The sequence below is a fragment of the Drosophila eugracilis genome, unplaced genomic scaffold, assembly GCF_018153835.1.
Source record: "Drosophila eugracilis isolate 14026-0451.02 unplaced genomic scaffold, ASM1815383v1 contig_2152, whole genome shotgun sequence".
In the NCBI taxonomy this organism is placed as follows: Eukaryota; Metazoa; Arthropoda; class Insecta; order Diptera; family Drosophilidae; genus Drosophila; species Drosophila eugracilis.
In genome coordinates, this window is record NW_024573036.1 from 877105 (window position 1) to 898185 (window position 21081).

General features: G+C 42.4%; 1 protein-coding gene across 1 annotated transcript in view; it reads right to left on the minus strand.

Moving 5' to 3' along the window:
• Positions 1 to 21081, minus strand: part of LOC108110542 — a 74644-nt gene that overhangs the window by 15483 nt on the left and 38080 nt on the right. The window contains 3 exon segments of the mRNA XM_017219624.2: positions 5461 to 5616; positions 9728 to 9865; positions 20888 to 21024. Of these exon segments, the coding sequence (XP_017075113.2) occupies positions 5461 to 5616; positions 9728 to 9865; positions 20888 to 21024 (431 nt within the window).

Sequence of the window (21081 nt, forward strand, 5' to 3'; positions counted from 1 at the left end):
TATTGAATGGGCCCGCTAAGCCTGTCAATCAGTTAGCATACCACAAAGGCACAAATGGCGACGCATTTAGAAAAGCTTATGGGGCCAAGAACAAAAGGCAGGGAAAAGCATTGGTCAGAACTAGGATATCCAGATTGGGAAACTAGGCAATGAAAGGCTAAGACTTTCATATCTCCTTAGGCCCACCGCCACATATTTAATACCTAAAGCATCTTACGTCTAACGATCTGTAAACTTTTGTCAAATCATTTCTTTGCCTAGGTGATCTCACCGTCTCTCAACAAACAAGCCAAACAAATGACTTGCCGTATGAAAAATGGAAAACTCAAGCAATTAGGATGTTATTTTTTATACGTTTCGAGTTTATTTTTAGCAGCCCAAGCAAAAGGCGAAGTTTCATAATTAAGCTTAAGTACTGAAATGGCAAAAAGTCGAAAAAATCGTATTTGCCATGCCGGGGGAAAATAAGCAACAGCCAAAACAGAAAAAGAAACTGGGAGGACAAGCTCCAGCTGCTTTCGACTGGAAATGTTGTAACGCCTCGTTTGCCATTATCCCAGAACACGAGATGGTGTATAGTCGTACCCTATAACTAAGATAGATTTGGATGCCGTTAGACCTATTCTTCTGCCTTCCCTGGGTTGTGGGTCATGCCTAAGCAATTTTCGAATTATACAACGCGTTTCGGTGGGTTTTGCTTAGCCCGATTCGGAGATCTTCCAACTCGTCTTTCACTCTCTTGTTAGCCAAACAGCCGGCGGCCAAAAAGCACAACAATTCCCCATTGTTCTCCCGGTGGAGGAGAAGGAGAACTAAATGGGTCACTCAGACGGTTAGGGTAGATCACACTAAATCTGAATCTGAATCTGAAGCTGCTCCAGGCTATTAGCAGCAGTTAAGCACAGAAAGAAATGGCATTGTTTTTGGAACATAAACAAGGTGATTCTCGGCAATGCGAGGCTTAGAGTTCAAACTTCAAAGAGTAAAAATAATTTAAGTTTTACAATCTCCTAATTATGATAAGATTTTTCCTGATTTTCGTTATCTATTTCTCTCTGTGTGTCGCGGGGATTCTCCCAATTTGTGAATTGATTTTTTCCATCTACTCACCGCCACTTCGTTTCTTCTCGGCCAGCGAAGATTTCTGTTTGCGTGGCATGCGAAAGGAGTTCCAGAGAAAGGAGCTCGATGGAGTCGAGGATGTCAGCGAGGACTTGATGTTGATGGACTTTTTGGTGTAAGAGCGGAATATGTCCAGGTCGCTGCTGCCGGAGGAGGAGGCTGGGGAAGTCATGGATTTGGCTGTAGTGGTGGGTATCCGTGATGTTTTGGCCGTGTTGTTGTTGTTCTGTGTGCTGCTGTTGTTGTTGAGCAGCTTCTTGATGCCACCACCGCCATCGATTCCCTCTCCCTTGGCACCTCCGCCACTGACAGCACCTCCTCCTCCTCCAACAGATCCGATTCCCGAATAGATTTTGCCATACTTCACTTCTGGCGGATGATGATACTCCTTGTAGCCGTACTTTTTGGCCTGGACATTTTTGTGATTTTTCAACATCTGCTGGAACTCTTTCCAATCCGCAACCGATGGCAATGAGTACGTGGACGTGGACGCGTCCTTGTTGGCATTCAGACTTTGCGAGGAGCCGTACAAAAGTGACACAAACTCGTTGAGTCCCATTTTCTCGAGCATGCGCCCTTGGCTCTCAATGGCTCTCAAACTGGGCGGCTCTTACACTCTGTTATACTTGCTATATGTTATAAACCACTGAACACGTACACTGCGCGAATAACACACACACGTCTGGCGGTTTCAGAGTTCAGCGCGCAACTAACCGCGGATCCGCGAACGACCAACGAAATGGGGGGATCGCTCTCTGTCGGCGCCAACGTAGCCGCTGCCTCGCTTGCCGGCTTACGATTCCAATCCCAACTAAAATCCAACTCCGCTTCGGTCTTAGCTTGCAGCGACCAAACACACACAGCTTAGGTTAGCCACCAATTCAGCAGATTACATATGGTTAAGTCCTAAAATCGGATATGTCCAGTCTTGGAGGAATAAAACTAAACTGCGCACATTTGGCGAATTATAGAATTGGAATTTTGACAACGCTATGAAACGAGAGAATCGGATAGCCTGACCTACGTAAATTCCCTTAGTTACATTTTCTTCTAATGACAGAATATCAAACACAAAGGGCCATTGATTGATTCGCCCAATCGAAAGTTGCCTTCCCCCTCCTTTCACTCGGAGTTACCAGCCGCACTTCGTCTCGTCTCAGCTTCAGTTATTGTTGAGGGGAATGTAATTATAATATTTTTTACTTTTTCAAAATTGTCGCCATGACTTTCGCGTCACAGTTGGCCAACAGCAAAAGTAGTCTTTCGACTGACTGCCATATCACATGTGAGTGTATGCAAAATACATGGAAAAACACTATAAAAAACGAGGAGAAAACTTCAAAGTGGTTAGATGGAAAGATGGTAAGAACTCCGCGCTGAGCGGGCACAGCTCATTTAGAGCCACGCTCCAGTTAGAAGCTCGAGGGCTATAAACTTGATCAGGTCTGAAGAGATTCAGCTGCCGTAATTATGGCCGGGCAAGAAAGCATTTCTATTGAATAGAATTGGCCAAAACACAGTCTTGACCTGATTCGGCTAAATAATCCAACCCAAAAACCCCCTTAAAAAACACAATCATGGCGTGTGCCGGATATTGCGAATGTAATCCAAAAACCGAAAGTTTCAGATTAATAGAAATTCGGGGTGGTATTACGTAAGACCCGAAACGATTGTTGAATCGAAGAAAGCCAACTCTCATTGCAGAGCTTGCGAAGTTTAAAATGTATACGCCCATAAATATCCCGATAGAAATTTATGCATAACTACCATCAAACGCAGTTCTCACGCCAAAAAAATATATATTATTCAAAGGCGGAATTACCCAAGCCCTAAGAGCTGTTGGCTCTCAACAATTTATGCAATATTTGGCTTCGGTTTTAGCCAACTTTTGTGTGCAAATTATAAAGCCCGCAAATCAGGCAGAAGCAGTCCCCAGCCTCTTGCATAAATTTGTCATGCGAATTAAACTTGTGAAACGTCTGCTGACAGTTCAATACCCATTTTCTGTGGGTTAAAGTTTGGAAAAGGAAAACCTTTTTACTGTTAGTGCTTTCGGTCTAATGGCAATATTTTAATTACTGAATTCCCTGGCTGGCGACTTCAGCGACCACCAATGGAGCAATCTCGTAAAAGAGCCAAGCTATTTACTTCTTACAAATCTTTCGGCTTACCAAAGCGGCCCATGTGTGGGCTTGAAATGAATTGCAAATTGTTATGGAAACGCTAACGTACTCAATACCCAGAGTAGTAATAAGCCAAGGCATATACTTTTTGCATTGGTTACGCATGGCAGAAACCCGCTGAAGAAAAGTAAAAGTATTTCCAAACAAAAGCCACGAAAAAACAGCAACGCAAAAATACTGGAAAGGTGCGTGTGGCGTGTTGGTGTGTTTGATTTCTTGAAGAGGGGCGGCTGGCTGGCCATTAACTCTTTTCCTTGCCAATGTACATCAGCGATTTGCAATTGCAAAATGCAAAACAGTTAAGAGATTACGATGATAGTCTCTTTGCCGAAGTGTGCCATCGATGGGGAAAAACGCTTGACAATTAATCGGGTAAAAGCGTGGAAAATAGCCATAAAGAAAAGCCCACGATAGCGACGACAACGCTGAAATCAATGAACTTGATGTGTGTGGGCCATAAATTAGAGTGAAAACAAGCAGTCAGATAATGGGCTGCCTTTTGGCCACACAAAGTCTGAGACCACACGCCCAAAAAGAGTTGGCTTTCAGTTTTAAACTTATTTTATACTCTTTAGAAATAAAGTATTATGATAAAAAGATACTCTTAGTTAGATAGATCTAAACTGTAAATAAGAAACTAGTTTTGCATTTCAGGTTTCCACTTAAGAAGTACCTAAGGAAGAGCATTCACATGCCTTCGCTATAAAATCCACAACTTTCCCAATGTCTATTTCACATGCGGGCCACAATCACGCACAATCAAAACTAAATGACAACTTAATTGATCACTCCCCCAAAGTGGATGGTGTGAAAGCAATAAATAAAATTCGACAAAACACAGTCGAGCTCAGCGCCATAAAAAGTGTGGGTGAAAACTGATTGGTCGGAGCTCTGGCTGTAGCTAATATTCCCACAGAAAGGGGCGGCTAGGGGAAAGCCAGGGCAGGGGGCAGGCAGGGGCAGAGTCGCATTAAAACATTTAACAAACAATTTAACTTCAAATAAGCCAAAACGATGCAGTGGCTCGCGAGTGCGGATGACGGGTGAAGGGTGTTTGGGGGGTCAGTGGAGCGTACACCAACGCCCAGCATGAAAAACAAGAACAACAAGCGCAACACTCAACCCGCTGAACATCAAAGCGAATTTCGTTAGAGGGGCAAGTGAACGCGAAGCGGCATAAACAAGTTGTGACATTTGTGAGCAGAACGAGGGGGGAGGGAATTCTCTTAGTGTGTGGGGGCCATAATGTAGAACCACCTGGCAAGTGGGGGTCATGCACAACATTATGTAAGCACTACACACACCAGTATATTATGTATGTGCGAAACTTAACTGGCAAATTCACTGGCTTACTCAACGGCTGAACGGGGTGAAGATAAAGACCAAAATTGATAGGTGTGGAAAGTCAGGGAGTTCTGCTACTGAGTCATTGAATCGAATGGCCAAACTTGGAAGGTAAAAATCGGTAGACTTTATAGACCCTACTGATATATCTTTGCGATTCTACAAATACCTAACAAAATAGTCCCTCCAGTACAGTAATCACACACTTAGAAGACCGAATTAGTTAAACAAGTCGTATAGACGGAATCCCATAAAGATAATCACCGCCTATTAGTGGCAATCTGCCCAACCCTAATGCAAGCCAACTTTATATATTTATAAGCGAACGCCGAACCCACAGCAAAGTGTTAGCTTTGCCATTGAAATTGTTTAGAGGCGTGTGCTACGCATTTGTCACCAGAAAAGGTGGCAAGTTGGAACTATGTGTGGCACAGGCTCAGTCCCTAAGCCCCAAATGGCTAATTAGCTGTCTTAATATTAATTACAAAAGTTGCCCAACTCTTAAGCCAAACAAAAAACTGTCCCCGGGAGAGCATTTTGCAATGGTTAGCCAACTTCATTCATCGACCGTTGTGGCATTGTAACTAATTTTTGGCCAGACAAAAACTTTGACGGGACGTTCAGATAGAAATTAATTTGATTTGAAGTAAACTTGGATTTTGTATGCTTTCACTTCATGTCTTTCGATTGACCAAAAGGGAAATAGGAAATAAATAATGGGGTTACCATCAATTTGAAGTGCCCCAGTTTCGGTTTCCCTTCGCGCCCGTAATTAACTTGTTCGAAATTTGCTCTTTTTTTTGACACTTACCCTCCGAAACACCGACAGTTGAGGGGCTTTTAATAATCGTCGACTTAAGTTTGTGCGATTGCTGTTGCTTGTTTGTTGCGGCTGATTTGGTGGCCACTCCCTTGATGGGTGTTGTAATGCCACCAGGGCTTCCCAAAGTGCCATTTAAGCGTTTATCTGGAATGATAAGAGTTGGTTCGTGAATATCAGGTATTATTTCCAGTGAAAATAAAAAATCGCGGCATACTTTCAGGCAGCTGACAAAAAAGGGCGACTGGACTCACATCGTACATCGTCGTTCTCATCATTTTCATTATATTGACTTTCATTATTTAATGAATTTTTACTGCCAAAATGTTTGCGAAAAAACCGACGCAACCCCATTTTTTGTCTTGTCTTTAGTTCTTTTACTCCGACAGCATCCCTCGTACTCGAAGTTTAATAAAAAGAATAAAAACTTGGTGCCTCAGAAATAGGAAAGTGGCTAAGATTTATGAAGTTTTACATTTAATAAATATTTTGATTTTGTTTATTAAAATCTGAATGTCTTCATATGGCCTGCTACGCCCAATAATTATGATAAAAAAATCCATCTTTCCGGCTATCAATGCACTTGAGCGACCAAATGGCAGGGATCGCAGAAAAGGCTAAAATCTGAATACGAAACCGCGTCTGAATTCAGCAAAAGAAATAACTATCCCGAGTCGCTGGCCGCTGGCCGCCCAGCATGTCATAATTTGACCAAATTAATGAAATCAAAAGAAAACCTGTTTGCATTTCCAGCCTGCAACGTTCATTCGTTTATTTGCTGCAGCACAAGGTGCAAAACAGGGAAAGAATGCCCAAAACAGAAACACCTGTTTTCGAGCAGCACCAAAAAGACAAGTGCGTGTGGCAAGCAGTTACAGCAAGCAGTGATTGTGTTGCTAGAAGACAGCCTTGTAAGTCTTGTAAGATTTTAAGCTACGATATTTTTTTAAATTTATTTTTAGCATCCGAGAAAATATGCAAAAATCATAAGAAAACCATTTAATTTGTTATGCTATTATGATTTAACTAAGCAAGCAGTTTAGCTAACGAATATGTTGCTGTAGAGTATCAAAGCAGTTTACAAATTCCAACATGTTTCTAAAGATCTCTCTTATAAACATTCATGGCTTTTCTCAACATGTTGCTAAAGATCTCTCTTGTAAACATTCATGGCTTTTGCTCTCTTAAAAATAACTCTTTCCTTTCTAGAGTCTGCTCTTTGCTCTTGCAAGCGATACAGGTTTCCTTGAATAATTAGCATAGTTTGCTGCTTTTGTTTTCTACAACGGCTAGTACTGACCACCGCTGAACTCACGGCCATTGGGGAACCCAAGCCCAAACCCGAACCCCTGTCTCCCAGAGCATTGTCTTTATAGTTCTCCCGCTCGTGCTGAAATCTTTTTAGCCCGGTTGTCACCGCTTCGATTTCAATGCTAACCGCAAAAACAAAAAGGCAAAAGGAGAAAAAAGAAAAAAAAAGAAAAACAAACCAGCGCCAGAAGCCATAAATGGCTAGTACAAGTCTAGGCGGCAAAAAACCGGGCAAGTACAAACAATGGAAATGTGCAGGCCGAAAAAAGAGTTTACAATGCCACGAATGTCAATGTCAGACGCGGGTTCTGAACTTTATTGGAGCCACTAGCAGCAGCAGCGGCTTTAGCACAACCACCACCCATTGAGAGCTCCAGAAGTGCCGTCTTTTAATCGGTAAAGCCATGTACTGCCCAGGCCCGTAACCGGATTCACTTCAACACTCTTTGGGTTCAGGTGCGTGGGCAGCCAATCTGAACGATACAAAGAGGTGCGAAAGTGCCGACGACTCAATCGATCTTGCGCAATTATGCCAATAATCATTTCGGTGTTTTCTTTCTGGCCAATCATCAGCAGACGTGGGTTAAGCAGAGTATCAGGTGTGGGCTTAAAACCATCACGTTTGCCCCACACCGTTGTCCAGTGAATACTGAATAGCAGCCAAGCGATTGTAGGCTATCCAATTAGCTGGAAATGCTAACCAAAATGGGTGTGCTATTAGAACTTATCAGTAGGGATAGTAAAGGAATTTAAGGCACGTCTTGAATGATCAGCCCAAGAGGATTTCCCAGCCTATGATCTCGTTTAAACACCTCCCTCTTGATTAATCTCTTTGGGCATTAATTGCACGAAATTGCATGTTGGCTAAATAAATCTTAATTAGTACAAGAAATTCCAGCTGAGAGCGTGAGCCAAGCACAAACAAAGCTCGTTTTCCACCTCTCGATATGCAAAACACGTTTCGCCGTCGATTTTCATGCTTTTCTTTGGACCAACTCAATGTGAAAATGGCGCGATAAGCATGTGCTCTGTGCCTTGCCTGGACAATGCGATCACCGCGATCGGGGTAAAAGTAATTTTAAATTAGACTCTTTCCCCAGTTACTTTATAAATAGAATGCCAGGCGAGGAATTCAGTGGCGGAGGAGGAGGAGGAGGAGGCATTCTCTTAGCAACTTCCCCAGACCTGCGACATTTCGAGCAATTTAGCAACATCTCGGCAGGCGAACACAATGAGTTTCCCTATTAAGGCTAATTTATGCAGCCTGCAAGCATTTGCATGACCCGGGCACGACCGTAAACAAAATAATGGAACCCGCACAAAGCCAGGCAAATGCGAAAAAACGCAAAAAATAAAGACAAAAGTCCGGAATCCAATCTGCCACTGATTCTCCTAAAAAGTTTCCCTAAATAGTTCTTGAGATTTAGTGTTCTGAAACAACTTAAGCAGTTCTATAATTTATTGGGTTGCAGTTCAACATAACTTAAGGAAATTATCGGGTCATCGAAACTCTACACAAACTGAATGACTACACAAAAAGATAATGGATGATCGCCTTTCGAAATTCCTTAATGAATCATCTGCCAAAAATGATTTAATTAACATGTTGCAGGCATATCTGTTCAAGGAAATAAATAATGAAACTATTTTTTGAGCATTCATGGCATCTATCTTTATCTTTGCAACAAATGAGGCTCCCCTTAGCATCTCACAGAAATCAATGAAGCAATCAGTAACTTTAGGCATTTTTCCGCAGAATCAATTACCACACTCACTCCCCTCAATGGGGGTCTGATGATGACTCACAAGGAGTGAGTCAACGTGGCCGAATTTGCCCAGCACATATGGCACTAAGTTGGCCAGGAGTTTGGGGCAAGCTGCGAGGAGCCTGTAGACAAAATGTCACCTCAGCAGCTGTTGCTGAATGGCAGCTGGCACAGATTTTTCCCAGTTTTCCTCCCAGCCAACTGTGGGAATGGAGCACTGAATGGGTTTCCCTCTAACTGGAAGCTGGAAACACGCCCTCGATGGAAATACGAGGTGTGTTCAAAAAGTAAGGTGACTCTTCAAATTTCGCGAATTTCAAATTTTTCGATTATCGAAACCTTTTAGAAGTTATACGAGGTGTGTTCAAAAAGTAAGGTGACTTTTCAAATTTCAAATTTTTCAAATTTTTCGATTATCTTCAGTTTTGGGAACAAGAAAAAGTCACATGGGGCCAAATCCGGTGAATATGGTGGCTGAGGCATTATTGTGGTGTTGTTTTTGGCCAAAAAATCCAAATCCTTTGATCCATATTTTTCGATAGCAAAAAATCGCCGAGCTCGCAAAATAACTTGTAACTTTACGCCTCTCACAACCAAACAAAAGAGGATGTTCCATTGAAACTTGGTACAGATGTTAGGGAAGAGTGTACCAATATAACAAAACAAAAAAATCGATAATCGAAAAATTTGAAATTCGCGAAATTTGAAGAGTCACCTTACTTTTTGAACACACCTCGTATAGCGGCTTCATGGCTGGACCGGGCAAGGTACGACACTTTTACGGGTTAGGGAACGGATCGGCCAGGTGGGCAGATTCAGCAATTCATTGAGGGCAACAAGCTGGGCATTTCACCTGAGCGATGATTTCGCATTTAGCCAGGTATAGGTCTTGCCAGGGAAAGGGAGGGGGCGATGTCTGACAATAGTTGACACCTTTCAAGGGGAATTTCCAAGAAGCTGTAAAAGTCTTTTGGGTCTCTAGCACTAAGAAAGATGTTGTCATGGAACTTCTACTTGGAAGTTCGCTTAACTCTAGTTTGGTAACATTTTAAGTTTAAACTTATAAATTTTAAATAAATAATTTTACGATGAAATCGATTAGTTGGCAGCCCGTAAATAAGCCACTGGCTGAGCTATTAAGTTTTTAACATATTTAAAATATTACGAAATTCCGCACTTACTTATGGATGTGGGCGTGGGAGTGGCGGATGATTTGCTGCGCGTCGATTGTCCCTTGGTCGTCTGCTGGGTTTTTGGCGGCGGACCCAGATCGGTTGGCGATATGCTCAGATTGCGCACATCACGCTTTTTGGCAGCTCCTGCAAAGACAAAAGAGAAGAGGCGGAGAGAATGAACAAAGTGGCATGGAAAATGCGGCGTCGTTCCCTACAATCGATATGCGGATGCGTAATTTATGCGCAGACACGTTGCCATGAAACGCAAAGCTTTAAAGTGTCTGCGGTAGGGGGTGAGGTTGGGGTTGGGCTGAGTTATGCACTCGGATTCCCATTTAATAACTCAAAGGCAAAATCACACTTGTTTTCCCCCCAAACAGTGGGGGGAAGAGCTATTTGCATTTTAACGTTTTGTGGATTAAAACAAAGCGTTTCCATAATTGAAGTGTCTTGCCTCCGATGGATGTACGAACACCATCAAAGGGTGGAATCGTATTATGCCAGTGCAGGCATCCATTAGTTCTCGGCGGGAGAGGAGTTCGAGCTCCGCGTCGAATGCGATTTGAAGAGCCTCTGCTTAAGTTTCTTAATTTCTAAAGTGCACTTAAGTTACTCATTAAGGCGTACTAGGCGGTACTTTGAAGCAGATATTCTATCTACTTTGACAAGCAAATCCAGTCAAATTAATATAAAACAAGCACAGCCATGAAGAAGAGTGAGAGTAGACAACTTTCTTCGCTTCTAATGCTGGTTAATCTAATTCTCCACAAGGTAACCATCCATCTGCCACGGCAATCAATCATATTTCATGCCCTGCACTGCACTAATCAACTTCGATTCACGTTTAAGTTAAGGTTCCTTAACGACCCTCCATTGTCGGCCTGGCCATCTTCAATTCCAGTTGTCCAGACTTGGCACTTGTTAGCCACTAGTTGTGGCCACTTTAGGGCCAGGTAATCAGCAGAGCCAGTGGGGCAGATGCATTTCCGACGCGACCACAGAAGCAGCTGCGGCATGCAGCATGGACAACGTAATAAATTTTATTTCAGCTGACGGCTAATTGTGCTGGAAATGGACATGGAAATAAAAGTTGCACGCGCGGCTTAGGTCAGCACAAAATGGAAAACTTTTATCTGCGAAGAGCGTTGCACCGAGTCACGTAATCCTTTTGTGGCATATCGGGGATGATAAGCGTGTTGCAGGCATATACCCGTACAAAGAGCTGTTGGAATTTTAGCTTCAAAGTCCCAAAGGATTAAGTTTTCTGGCGCTAAATGGAAAATGCGAATGGCTGGGATCTACTTTGCGGATTGTTGAGTTTTGAAAGAGCAACTTTAATGCTTAGATCTGTTACCAACGATGATAAACATATTTCCCAAATGGAATTGCTGAGTTAAATACAATTTTATTTAAGGCCAAGTGCCAGCCAAAGGTAGGCAGATCACATCTTGTGAGATAATCTGGCTGATGGTTACACAACTCCTGCTCTGTTTACATTACAAGTTAATGCCCTCGAAGTGGGTTTATCCCATAACTGGAGACTGGAGACTGGAGTCATTAGCATTTAGATATACCCAATCTCAGGCTGAACTCACCTTTGGTGAGGCCTTTGGAGGCCCTCTTGCCAAAGCTGCCGAAGCGTTCCCGCTCGATCATTTGGCTGTGGATATACCGCTCGGAATATGAGCGCGACAGTTTCTCCTTGGAACTGTGGGCCCCCATTTTGAGCTGCTTTTTTTTCTATTTCTGTTTTCTGTATAAATTTCCTTTGATCCACGTAAGAGTTTTCCTGCTCTGATCGATATCACGACTTCGGATTTCACTTTCACAGGCTCTCGACGACTGCTACACCCGCGCACAATCTCCAGACGTCGGCGATTTAATTTGATGTCGCTGACAATTCCCGCTTGAATGCATTTTTCTTTGTTCACTTTTTTATTTGCAAAACTACTTTTGCTCTATGATTGCCGCAAGGTTGACATTTCGAGTTGTCTTTTTTTCAGGTTTTCCCATTTGTTTTCCCTCTGCAGTTGACATTGAATGGATTTATAGTGGTTAGATTTAATTGGCGGCCATTAACCGATTCAATTAGCCGCCTCATTAAACTGACTCCCCCACAAAGCCTCCTTCTTTTTATGCCCCGTTATCCGATTTAATTAAATTATTGTTAATGGCGCCATCCATGGGATGCTCCAATTTTTAATGGCATTTTCCACATTCTCAAAGCCAAAGCATTCCAAGAATCGCATTCTAATAGAAAAGTGGCGTGTAAAATAGTTTGACGATGCCAGCCAACAACCTAGACACAGAAATCCGAAATCAGAAATAGACGAATGCTTTATCGCCCAGACACGAAAACTGTTTTATATTTAATTGAGCGTAAGACTAAAGTGCAGCTAGTCTTCACACCCTTCCAGGGGTTCTATTAACTCGATGGGAACTTTAGTCCTTATGAGCTGCATCTTTGGAGTTAGCAAAACAAAGTTTATATCCAAATCAGTTCCTATTCTTAAAGACCCAGAAAGACTGGCCAACATCTCGGCTAATCCCGTAGAGTATCTAAAGATTTGGCCAGCCAAAAAGTAGTTCACTTTTCGCCGCTGTTTGCTTGGACCAACTGCAGGCTGAATTTCGCAACAAGAATGATAAATGATCTAGAAAATAGAAGACTCTCTGCTGTATGCGACAAAGCGACCCCGATTTGCTGGCTGCGGAAAAGCACAGCAGGTGCATGGCCGCCCAAGAAACGGTTGCAACACAATCCAAATAAATCTTCGAGTGGCGGAAAATGCCTGCCTGCCCCACTGCCCCTCTCTGCTCTCTGTTTGCCCTGACTTCGCACGGCAGTCGCTGACAGGTTTGAATGTCATCATAACTTAACAAAAGCGAGCCAAAATGAAACCCAAACCGAAATGAGCTGACAAATTGCACGCTATGATTTGTGGCAGAGCATTTGAATGTGGAACAGCGGCACAAAAAACCACCGGGTGAGGAAAAGGGGCGGGGTGGAAGCGACACACGTTTCCCAGTGGTTCGAATTAAAAGGGAAATTTATACCAGCACCGTGGTAGAGATATGCGCATTTTTCATTTCTCAAAAGTATCTTGCTGGTTGCTGAATAAATCAAGAAGGATTTTCCAGAAATCTCATAACGATGTTAATTTTGAAGAGCAAAACCAAAGTTACATAACTGCATGGGGGATTGCTTTCCATTTGCTTAGATTACTTTGCAGATCTTTAGGGAAAGTCTTTAACCTTAAACCTTGGTAATAGCAAGTTCTCATCCAATGTCCATCATACCCGTTTCACTTTTTAGATCACTGGGCAGCAATATCCCACAGACCAGGCACAACCTCATTGCTATGAATAGCATCGGCGCCCTCTTTAGACAGTTTAGTCAGCTTGGTGAGTTTAGTCAGGCCTGCAAATGTCAATCCGACCAGGCCAACTATAATTAGCCCAGCGAATGCAGCACAGAAAGGTGTCAAATGTTCGGGGGAATTCGAGTGCCATTCGATTTTATTGTCGGCTCCAAATTTAGTCGATTGGAAAACTTTGGGGAGCATAATTCACATGACTTGGCACATCATTCAATACCAAATGTCACATGTCTCATGCCTCAAATGCCGGAAGTTTTCCACCACAAAAACAAATGCGAAGCGGAAGTTGTGGGATAGTCCTCAAGGGCAACTCTCAGCTGTATTTGTCGCAGCTGCCTTTGATTTTCATTTCATTTTATTCCCTGCGAATGGCAGCTGATGAGCCCGATCGCTGCGGGCCCCGTTTAATTTAATATGCAAAAATTGAATATGACTTTCAATTAAAAGTTGGCCGTTGCCGTTGCCGTGGTCGTGTGGGCGTTTTAAACATTTTTCATTGGCAAGCTTTTCCTTTTCTCCTCGGGCTGTTAAAAACCGTCGGAAGCTGCAAAAGCAATTAATCGAGCTCGGAGTTGAAGGCGTTCGGAAGGAACTTTCCAGCCAGGACAACATAGAGGCGGAGGTGGGCATAAATCTGCATAATTTAACCGAGACAAGTGCAGCAAAAAGAGGAAAGTTACAACGAAATAGCTGAGCTAAATTTCAGGCTAATAGCACTCTCTCTTAATGCTCTAGAATTTCTATAAAATTTTCAATATTTGGTAGATCTGCGTAGATAGTTTCCCTTTGATGACCAACTTTCGTTTAAACATAAAAACGAAAAACCAAATTTATGGCACTCCAGTGATCCATTTAGCCCCGACAACGCTTTATTCCATGAGACATAAAAAACGTGAAAGAGATTTAATACAGCCTTTCAGCCTCCCCCACTAACGGACATAAAAAATATAGCTCCCGATATTACGACTGACCATTCCAGTTCGATCTGTGCAGCGACTATCGTAAACCACGGGTTCGTTGTCCCCGAAGAGAGCCTTTATGGGGGGACTCCCGGGTTCGGGCAATAAAAATTAACAATTACCAGAGCTTTTTTCGTTTTGTTAATGTGGCATGCATAAATATAAAATGTGTGCAGCCATTAAAAAATCACCAACAGTTGCAAATGCAAAACGGGAAAACGGCAAAAGGAAACTCCACCCATGGCGGAGTCTGCGAGCGGGACTGACCGCTGGGTCCCCCGCCGATCCGATATAAACAATCGTTAAACCGACAGCCAGCGGCGGAAAACTGCAACGGCTGTGTATAATTAAAAGCTGCAGCCGGCAAACATGCTCGTAAACCTATATTCTGAGTTGGCCAAATTATGTCATTGAAATGTTTATTTTCCTGGCTTTTCGCTCCAGTAAATTGAGCAAAAAGGGCGCTGGGCCAAAAGATAAATATAGAAGATGACATAGAATGGGTTCTAAGAGCGAGTGCCTTTGATGCCCTGTAAGCAGTAAGGGGATCATTAGGGCATATGGGAACTATAGCCATAAAGATAATCGAATGATGAGTCACAAAGAGGTAAGAGCTTGGAAACTGAAACCACTTAGAATGGGGTTAACATTCCCTAAACGGTTTTAGAAAGCTGAAAGAGCAGATTGGAGCTAATTGGAAAGTTCGAAGTTCTTAAGAGAGTCATTTTAGTAATGATTATTAGTTTGTTTCTAGAGAGTATCCAGCATTTATCCAAATAAAATATTCAAATGTAGAACCTAATTAGCTGAATATTCTAATAAACTTTCCATTTGCATTTTCCATGGCACAAACAGTTGGGCAATCCCGCAGATAATTTGATTGCCAACAAAAACTAAAAGGGGAAATGCAAGGCAAGAGGCAACTGCAACAGCAAATGCAACAGCAACTGCGAGTGCGAGTGCGCTCATAATGCAATTTTATTTTTAAAACGCTGTCGTTTGCCCCCGGCATTTTGGGGGGTTTCATTCTGCCAGCTTTTGGTTTGCTTATAGTATTTATTTTTCATGTGGCACACTTTTCCTCTGGCTGCCGGCGAGCAAGTGGCGGCAATTTGTTTCAAAAATATATTTTCATGAAATAATGGCCCCAAAAAAGTGGAAACTAGCAATAGTTTCGTTCTGAATGGTTTTACATCTTTGAAAATGAATATTTAAGTTTACTTTATGTTTGATGTTGACGATAATCGAAATTGGCTTTAAATTGGCTTTAAGTTTCATTTTCTACATAATCCAAAGATTTTCTTTCAGTGCCCTGTCTGCACTGCAGTTGGGCTAATTGCATTAGGCCAATGTGTGAATTTCATAGCCCAACATTCGCCTTGTTTTGACAGTGCAAACACTCAGTAGGTTGCCGTCTTCGTTTTTTCATGACGACAGCAGCCTCATTTGCTGTCTAATTGAGCTGTCGACATCGCCTCACCTTTATCTTGGTCACTTTGCGCAAATTGAGTTGGGAATTCTTCTTGCTTATTAAAAGAGCAACCAAGTTTTGTTCTCAGAATTCAACAGAAAACAAAGGCAAACCTCTTCCCAGACTAACACTTCTGAGGGCTCGAAAAGGTCAGCCTACTTAATGCTTAATGTTGGAAGTCAAACTTCAAATTTGATTTTGATATTTGATTTCTGCGCTTTCTGAAAGTTTGAAAAAGCTGCCTCGTCATTTTGGAAGCCAAAACTAATTGCGGCCATCAATCCGCTTGGCACTGGCACCTGTTAAAACAGTCCCCCAGATTTCCATTAGACAAACAATGTAGTTTGCTGAGTGCTTTGGACCTCTAACGAGTGTGATTATCGACGACGGCCAGCGAAATGCTTCCGGCTGTCTGGCCATATTTTTAAGCGACCGCACGTGTGACCCCCAAAAAGAAACTTTGGCGCCCAGCCCAGGGCATTGGGTGGGGTCATTAAATAGCCATCCGAATGACAATTGTCGGTAAATAGTTTTTCCAGCAACTCGAGTTACGTGCACATGGCCCACAGGAAGTTTGCGGCAAGAGCTGAGCGACTCTAACGACCCAATTAATTTATTGAATTAACGCTGGAAACCGGGCACTTAATGCACTTTACGACGGCGCGAAGAGCGGATCCATTTGACCAGTCGAGGCCCACCAATTGACTCGATCGAATCACCGAGAGACTGCGATATGCAAATTAGCCACGAATGCGTGATCGAGCTGATGTTGTTTGATCAGAGCCCAAGAGCAGCGGGTCGCATCCCATTTCCCTGTCTTTCACTCGTTAACAACTCAGCGGAGAAGACAAAGCTCGGCTTTAAATGCTCCGATCAATCAAACTCGCAATGCAGGTGAGTTCGGGATGGGGAAAACTCAGTGAGAAATGACCACGAAAATACCCTATAAATTAGACTAGTAAAATGAGCAATGACATTGAAACCAAGACTTGCTTTCGGTTCAGACATCTTGATTTATGTTTTACATAAAATTAAATAATATTTATTTCACTAACTTCGCTACTCTTAGTGATTAAATCAAATCCCACTCTAACTTCTCATTTTTATATTTATTCAAGTAGCTCGTTAAAGTTGACAGCAGCAGCATAGGAGTCTCGAGAGCTTTGGACATGCTAGAATTGAAACGCGATACATGGGGCATGCAACATATAGCATAATAACCCTGCCCAGTTCCATCTTTGTTAGCTTTATCAACACATTGGCAGCCCAGTTAGTTGGCTCTGAATGGAATTGGTTCACTGACCAGTCAGTCACCACTACCAAAGAGTTGATTTTTGGCCCGCTCTGCGAACCATTTTTGGTCTTTGTGATTGGCAGGCATCTAAGTCGCGGCATATAAGCGCTTCATTATGGCAAAATGAAAAGTGTTTCGCCTTCATTTCCTGGCCAAAAACAACAACGAGAGCCGTAGGAAATTATGCAAAAAGCATAACGAACCTAAAAACATCGAAGCAGCAAGACAACAATACACCTTGCGATTGCATCGATCGGAAAATATCAAGTGAAAGTTGACAGCTATCTAAAGATACGTTTTGGGTTTCTATTTTGTTCCTGAGGTGAGCTGGCAGTGGATTGGTAAAGGGTAACAATTTCTTGGGTGTTCCCAGCAATTATGGTAATCGGATTATGGCCAAAGGGTATAGCACTACGAGGAGTAGGAAAGCCAAAGAGATCAAATGGTCAATGCAGATCGGACGCAGAGCAATTTCATACTTTCATTTTTAGTGTTAACCATTTCAGGTGAGAATATAGAAACTTAATAACCATTTTTAGCAGATTATTAAAGCTGCAAAGCACTCTTAGGTTAGACTCCCTTTGAGTTCTTTATTTAATTTACAAGCTGCCTAAGCTAAAAAGTTACTTTGACTTCGCCCTTTTGGTTTCCTCCGCAGCTTTTCATCTTTTCTTTTTCTTTAGAAAAACTTTTCTCGCGCCATTTCAGGCTGAAGAATTCCTTGATTGAAATTCAGCATACTTTTTGTTTTCTTTGCGCAACCTTCACTCCGAAAAACGTTGGCAAATTGAAAAGCCAACGCCGCTGCCGCAATACCATTTGAGTACATTTTATTTTGTTTCTGTAGTGGGTGGTGTTACAGTTAGCTTGTTGTAGCTGTTGCTGGCTCTATTTTCCAGCATAATTTTTACAACACAACGCCCACAACACTTTCTCGCATAGTTAAGCGAATTATACAAAAAAACAGCAAATGGAAATGCTAAAAAACGAAACGAAACGAAACACACAGAGCACAGAAAATGAAAATGGTAGAAATATTTCTGTCTAGCATTATTTTGCAATTTCCCACATAATTATTAAGCGCCAATGCTGGAGGGAGACAGCGGGGGGAGAGTGAAAGGGAGATAGGGAGAGGTGGAGCGAAATGAAAGCAAACAAAAGTTGCCGCCGACTCTCGAAGCTCAGGTACAGAGAGAAAATGTATATTAATTTAGCAGAAAATGGTAATAAGATCTTTGTTTTTTAACTATTTTTAAACTATTAATTAATAAAAAAAGAAAATAGTAAAGTAAAGTAACTTTTAGTTAAGATAACTTTACATTACAGAAGAACATTAACCATATATGGCCAAGCCTCTTGAACTTCTTTCCAGTGCAGAGACAAAAGCTGAAACCGAGACCGAGCCCCAGGAGTATCATCTTCCCCACCGAGGCAACACTGTACAGTAAATAATAATTTAATGCACGGCAAAAAGAGAGGAGACAGCAGACAAGCAGAGCAGAGAGATGCAGCAAAAAATGCAAATATGATAATAATAATGTAAAAAGCACAAAAGCATGCCAGCACGTCAAGTGAAAATTAAGAAAGAGTCGTTCCATGCCACAAAGACACTCACACACACACACAGCAGAGAGAAATGCAACACACAGATACAAAGCTGGTTGTCTTCTAACAACCGACCAAAGAGAACTGTCGACTGTTTGATGGAAATTATAGCCACAGCAGCTATGGTTGTGGAAAATCAGAGCCAACGGCAGAACAAGCCCAAAGAGACCTGATCAAAACCAGTAGACAACAACCGCCGGAAACAGGTGTCGTCTTTGGAGGCGAGAGAACCCAGAAAGCCCTGCCAGGCGGCCATGAAGTTCGGAACACATAAATAAGGTCTTAAGTATGCTTAACCATATACGACTATCATCCGCTGAGCGGGCATTACCGATATCAGACATTATGGACAGACATTCCTCTGTATCGCAACGCCTACCGACCATTTCCCACTGATGATTTCCCTAATAAACATAAGCGGATAAGTGATTTAATGGTTTTCTTCGATTTTATGTGGCCTGAGATGGATTGAAAGTAAAGTATTTCTAGTAACTTGTAAGTAATGTAGTGGATTCTTTGGGTATGTAACATAGAAGCTTAAAGGGAGTGCCATTGCCCCATCATCAGTAACCAAAGTGCTAACCAAACCAAGAAGACACTCTTCAGCTCATTCCTATGCTGCTTATATCATCATAACACCAAACATTCATCATTGCTGACTTCACCTAACATCGGTAGCAAATATTACCTGTACTTAGTGAGAAAGAAGAGCTAATCTCCCATCCCAGTGATGTCACCAGGTGGTGATCTCATTTCAATACTCCGCACACCCGAATAAGCCCCGAAAGAAGCTTATAGCCCGGCATCATTATATTCATCCCATCACCCCCAACTTGGCCGTTAATTAGGGGATTACATTACGCGCGAAACTTTGCCTGGCAGCTGGACAAAGGTAAGTTAGGTAGAAGCCCCTCAGAGCTTCCAATTGAATGCCGATGAAGTTTGATCCAGGAGTCTCGACGAGAGGCACGTTTCCAACTGCCATAGGTAAATGAACTCTTTGCCCACCCCCTTTTTCTTCAACTGGCGGATTCTTCACCTAGACAAAAGCTAACGGTAATCGGGTCCATAGAAGAGAGAGAGGGAGAACGAAAGAGCAAGAGCTGGCAACGATTTTGCGGCTTCGCAAAAGTTCGTGAGAAAGCCAGGCAACAAACTGTAACAAAACTGATTACGGCCAACATAATTTATGGCCAGCAAAAGCCCAGAAGAATTCTCTGACGGTTTGAGAAGAACCCAGAGAGAAGCTTGGAGCACCCACTGATTGATTGATTGGCCTTCCAAGCTAATGCGATTCTTGCCCTGGAAATTGTACACATTTTTCTGAGTGAGTTCAAAGTTTTTGGTATTCAGTGTCAACACGAAAGAGGCGAGGAGGGAGCAGCGAAATAAATACCAATTTGAAGCACACACAGAAATGACGTCAAGAGGCGAAGGTATATAGTACATATATATATATATTGGTTAAAAAGACCAAACGAATGCAGTCAAAGGTGGTTGGATGGGCTTGGTTTCGGTGGTCAAGAGTGAGTCTGGAAATGCCAGACGATGCTTTTGTTTCAGTTGAAAACATTTTACACACATTTTAAAATAAATAAGAGCCCCAGCTAACCGGCGTCGTTCTATGAAAAATATGAAAAAACCTGTTTTACAAATGGGCTTATGAAAGTAAAGCCAGTTAGGGGTGCAAAAAGGCTTTCTAGGGGAGTCAGTCGAGGCGAACACTACGAGAATGAATCATTTATGTACACTCTTGACCCGCCTTTAATTCAAAGCTTTTTTGGACTTGAATTTGATGATTGATTTCTGAGCACACTATCACAAAAACACTTTGGGCCTTGTTTCTTGACCAATTTTGGTTATTATTTTCCCCTCGATCACGAAACGCGATCTAATCAAGATCACGAATAACACGAAAACGCGAGGAATGCAGAACGCAGAGCGAGCGGCACGTTAGCATTGAAAACCCGCCGCCAACTGAAGAGACAGCGGCAAAAAGCAAACTGCAGGCAAAAGCCAAATGCCGTTTTATCGACGACACCAGATACATTTGTATCTACAAACTTACACTCATGAAATCCCGCTCTCCGCCATGGGACTACACTCTTGGCGAGCAGCTGCTTGGTGGTCGATGAAAAGCCGGTTCGCGGCTTTAAACTTTGAGCATTCTACTTAGCAGTTTTGAAGTTTGGCTCGAGAAATCCAAGTTTGTTTTGCGGTGAGAGATAGTTTCGTCTATCTCTTAGGTTGCCTTTGTGCATGTTGCTGCAACATTAACTGCTTGAATGAACTGCTTGCGGGGAGTAAAGTTTAGCAGTACGATCATAAGTTTAAAAGTGTGAAGCATACTTTTAGGATTTCGTATGAAATTTCAAGTAAGTAAAGATTTAAGTCATGTCAAATTTAAAGTTAGAAAGTGAATTATCAAATATTTTCCATTATTTTAGGGATACTTACGCAATTGAGTGTTTGCCAATAGCTTTGGAGATCCGCTCCCAGACACAGAGGTCGATGGCCGGGACGTCGAGGCACTGCAATTCAAACTCAAGTCGCTGTGCGAACTCTTGTGGCTGTCCTTGCTGTACGAGCGACCACTGTAAAGGAAGACAGAAAACCTCAATTAGTTGCGATTTCAAATTAATTACCCAACA